General features: G+C 33.5%; 2 protein-coding genes across 2 annotated transcripts in view; both read left to right on the top strand.

Annotated features, from left to right (window-relative positions):
- Positions 1-216: 216 nt before the first annotated feature.
- On the top strand, positions 217-2,648 carry LOC113806238 (uncharacterized). Its single transcript, XM_070121095.1, has 2 exons — positions 217-2,391; positions 2,527-2,648. Exon 1 carries the CDS (start codon positions 292-294, stop codon positions 2,365-2,367), a length of 2,076 nt encoding a protein of 691 aa, XP_069977196.1. The 5' UTR covers positions 217-291; the 3' UTR covers positions 2,368-2,391; positions 2,527-2,648.
- Positions 2,649-3,668: 1,020 nt separating this feature from the next.
- Positions 3,669-5,000, top strand: part of LOC113823840 (uncharacterized) — a 62,932-nt gene continuing 61,600 nt past the window's right edge. Inside the window, exon 1 of the mRNA XM_070118919.1 lies at positions 3,669-3,724. The gene's annotated coding sequence lies outside the window, so the exon portion shown is untranslated. The remainder of the gene's footprint in view (positions 3,725-5,000) is intronic.

Here is a 5,000-nt window from a genome sequence, read left to right as displayed (position 1 = left end):
AAAGGAATTCTTTCCGCTCCAAAAAAGTAGAAAAAGACTTAAAATTCCTAGAGATCTGTAAATGTTACGGAACCATACCAGACTTTATTAAATTTAGAGTGTATTGTCCCACATTCCAAACTACCAGGACATATCGTTCTTGGTGCTTCGATCTTTTGGACTGGGAAATAGATAAACAAAAGAAAAAGATCCCTACCATCAAAAAAGAAACTGGAGGATGACACCACTCTCCTCACTTCCTGTATTTCCTATTTCGATTCCAAATGTTTATTATCCCTCAATGAACGAAATATGGAAAAGAAATTATGTAATGTTGATTTCAGACACAATAAGAAATTAACTAAGCTAGGAATTGACCTAAACAAAAAAGTGGACAAGAATAAGGTTATTTTCAACTTTTCTGATCGGATATTATCAGATGAACAAAAAGAAGTCCTTTCTTTAGGTTTCGATTATTGTATACCACCCAGTACCATTCCCCATAACCAGTTCTTTCTTTGTTTTGAAAAACTATGTCACACCATCAAAAACTGTGAGATTTACAAAGATAGATGGAATCATATCACCAACAGCATTTCTACTGTGGCACACGATACCTACAAGAAATTCAAATGTCATGTCAAGAGTATTCATACTCCATATCCCTCCCTTACACCCCTAATAGCTCTAAGAGATGATAACAATATTGTTATCACAAAACCAGATAAGGGACGTGGAGTTGTTATCCTAAACAGAGATGACTATTTTAGTAAACTAAACACGATACTTAGTGATTCCTCCAAATTTAAACCAATCATGTCTGACACTGCCACTCATCTACTGAAATTAGAAGATAAACTAAACAGACTCTTACGCTCGATAAGAACATCTATCGGAGAAATGACTTATAATCTCCTGACTATATCTGGCTCAAAACCTGGTCGCTTATATGGCCTTCCTAAAATTCATAAAATTGGTCAGCCTTTACGCCCCATCATCTCTGCCATTGGTACTTTCAATTACAATCTTGCAAAATTCTTAGTTCAATTGATAACCCCTCTAACCACCAATGAATATACCATAGAAAACTCCTTCTCTTTCATCAAAGAAATTAGTGACCTTAAACCACTACGGCCTGTCACAATGGCCAGTTTTGACATAGAGTCGTTATTCACTAATGTTCCCCTCAGTGAAACCACTGACATAATTTTAAACAAAACAACCTCCTCACTCTTAAACTCGTATGGCCTGAACAAGACGACATACAGGAAATTATTGGACATAGCCGCACACAACTCAGTGTTTACCTTCAATGGCTCTATTTACACACAGGTAGACGGTGTAGCAATGGGATCACCACTTGGCCCTTGTTATGCCAATACTTTCCTTTGCCATCATGAACAAACATGGATGAATGACTGCCCTGCTAATTTCAAACCTATTTTATATCGCCGTTATATGGATGATACTTTTTTACTCTTTAACGACCCCTCTCACATTAATCCTTTCCTCTCATACTTGAACTCACAACACCCCAATATAAAATTCACTTGTGAGACTGAACAAAATAACAAACTATCATTTCTTGACACTTCCATAACTTTTCATAACAATTGTTTCTACACCAGTACCTACAGGAAACCCACATTTACTGGCCTTGGGCTTCATTACCTCAGCTACATACCTCATATTTACAAGTTAAACAGCCTCACAACACTTATCAACCGAGCTTATAACATTTGTTCAACTTGGGCTAGTTTCCATGACGAAGTTTCATTCTTAAGTAAATATTTTACTACAAATGGGTATCCATCTTACCTATTTTATAAAGCCCTACGCAAATTTCTAAGTCAGAAATTCAACCCTAAACCTGCATCTGCCACAGTTAACAAAGACATTAAATATATAAAACTCCCATATATGGGCGGTCTTAGTTTTGATCTCAGAAAATCATTAAACAAAATTCTCAGGCGTTGCTATCCTCAGATCAGTTTTCGATTCGTTTTTTACAATAATAACACCGTTGGTAATTTCTTAAAGAATAAAGAGATGTGTAACTCTGAACTATGTTCGAATGTGGTTTACCTGTTTACTTGTCCTAGCTGTCAGGCTAGGTATGTGGGATCCACCTCACGATGGCTCCGCCACCGCATTCTCGAACACAAAGGCAAGTCCATCAGGACAGGCCTGCAACTGAGTAAACCATCCTTCTCAGCAATCAGAGAGCATTCTCACCTCCACAATCACCCTTTCAGCAATACTGATTTCAAAATCTTGACCTCCCATCTTAACAGATTTGACCTCATCATAGCCGAGTCACTCCACATCCAAACGATGAAACCAGAGCTTAACAACACTGCCACTGCAACCACCCTGTTTACCATATAAACTATCAAAAGAACCCATAGCTTGGTTAGTACCTGTTACTGCTCACCAACTTGTTTTTACGATCTTTTGATATTGTTTTTCTATTATACTGTTTGTATGTTTTGTATTATAATTTGTTTGTATTTTTAAATTAATTTTTGTTGTGTTTTTTTGTTATAGCACTGATGATGGAGATTGCATCTCCGAAACGTATGCAATTGCAATAATGAAGTTCTTCTCAGCCGTGTTGGTTTTCCTCTTCCTGATAAGAATTCGATTCCCACGGGACTCATCTATAACCCATTATATATATACATATATATACATATATATATACATATATATATATATATATATATACATATATATACATATATATATATATATATATATATATGGATAAATATATATACATATGTATGTAGAGGTGTAAATATGTCTATATATATATATATATACATATATATATACATATGTATATATATATATATATATATATATATATACGTATATATATATATATACATTTATCTATCCATCCATCCACCACCCACCCATCCATCCATCTAATATATCCATCCACCTATCCATCTATTCATCTCCCATCTCTCCTAGACACACGCAACCTCACCCGTACCACAAACACACAAACGCACGCACACACACACACTCAACCGCAGAGAAGTCTTCGGCAACATTAATATTATCTTCACTCACTCATTGAATTTCACGCCGAGGTCATGGCCACAGTACCGGGTGTGAGACTTACCCAGTGGCATTTCGTAATATCTTTTATTGGTTACGTGTTCGTATAGTTCGTTGTGTATGTTATATTTTATGTGTTTGTTGTTGTTGTTTTTTTGTGTTTTATTATTTTCTTTGGGTTTGTAATGTGAAAGCGAATGTACTGATGTATATAGAATTTGTAATATGTTCGTTGTCAGCGATCAAAAATTTTATTGTTTTTGTTTTCGTTGTATTTGTAATGATTTCAATTTACAACACATGGCAAAAGCAATTTTAAGGTAAGGAAATGTGAAGCCACCTTTTTCTTTTTCTTTTTCTTTTTTTCTTTTCTTTTTTTGTCGTGGAATATTATCCTCAACGAAAGTAAATATTCCGTAATGACATCTCGATAATTGGCCTTATGATCTAAAACGAATTGTTCTTCCCTTATAAACACAAAACAAACAATCATTTACTCTTTAAATAAACATTCAAAAAAAAATAATTGCTATTCTCCTTTATCAATCTTCTCACAGTTCCACGCATTAGGAAGTTGAAGTTACTCGTCGAATGAATATCCACGAAGCCGGTAGCCTGGTAGTTGAAGTGCAGCAGTGACGGCGGTCCTGCACAGCGACTGAGGTGAAGTTCCGTAAGGCAATTTTCTATTTTTTTTTCTGTTTCTTTTTCATTCTTTCCTAATTTTGGTTAGGACAAGGATGTATTGTTGCTGTTATTGATTTAGTTTAGCGAATCAGCTGTTTGATAATTGTGAGAGAGGTTTTCTAGTCACACTTTGGACTATTTTTTTCCCATTATCAATAATGTCATTATCAACACTAATATCAGTATCATTATTACTATTATTGAACATTATTATTATTATTTATCATCAATATTATTTTTTATCATCATTGCTACTATTACTATTATTATTATTACCATCATTATAGTCGTTGTAAGAATACGGGATTTGGTATATAATATTTCATTTCACATCAAGGCCTCATATCCTATCATAATAACACTGTATATCAATCTAAAACGAAATCATTGATCTAATGAAGTTGCACATGTGTTAAAAGTCTCTATGTAACTACACTTTCACACGCACACCTACACATAAACGTAGACAAGGCACACAAGCGTGATACGAATACCAAACTACACCTGCCTTTACAAAACAACTTACCTTTTATAGTCATTATCCTTTAAATCAGGATGACCAGCGTTCCTTCCACCATTTTAGCACTAAACGAAAGGGGCATTTCGCATAAACATAAAGTGAAATAGAACAATAAATAGCAGAAAGAACAGTCATAGTTACATATATGGACATGGTCGCGAGAAATTGGCAAGGACGGGAGAACTGTCTTGTGTATTCCCACTGTGTCGTGCTTGTGTAATTCGCTTGTTGTTGTTGTTGTTGTTATTGTTATCATGATATCATCAATATTATCATTATTTCTATTATTATCATCATCATTAGCATTGCCATTTTTGTTGTCATTATAATTAATATCATTATTATTATCATCATCATCATCATCATCATCATCATCATCATCATCATCATCATCATCATCATCATTATCATCATCATCATCATCATCATCATCATCATCACCATTTTCATTATTATTATAGATATTACTACTACCATTATTATCATCATTGTCATTATCATTACAATTATTGTTTGTTGCTATCATTACCATTATTATTTCTATTGTTATTATCATTAATATCATTATTATTATCATTATCAACATCTTAATATTGTCATTATTATTATTACTTTCAATGTCATTATCATCAACACTAATATCAATATCATTATTAATATTATTGAACATTATTATTATTATTTATCATCAATATTATTTTTTATCCTCATTGCTACTATTACTGTTATTATTATTACCATC

This window comes from Penaeus vannamei, chromosome 4 (assembly GCF_042767895.1).
Source record: "Penaeus vannamei isolate JL-2024 chromosome 4, ASM4276789v1, whole genome shotgun sequence".
In the NCBI taxonomy this organism is placed as follows: domain Eukaryota; kingdom Metazoa; phylum Arthropoda; class Malacostraca; order Decapoda; family Penaeidae; genus Penaeus; species Penaeus vannamei.
Note: the sequence above shows the minus strand (reverse complement) of the source record. Positions and strands in the feature narration are given on the sequence as shown.

What these genes read in the sequence shown, in the direction of transcription:
- LOC113806238 (XM_070121095.1), top strand. Translation starts at nt 292, where the DNA reads ATGGAAAAGAAATTATGTAATGTTGATTTCAGACACAATAAGAAATTA.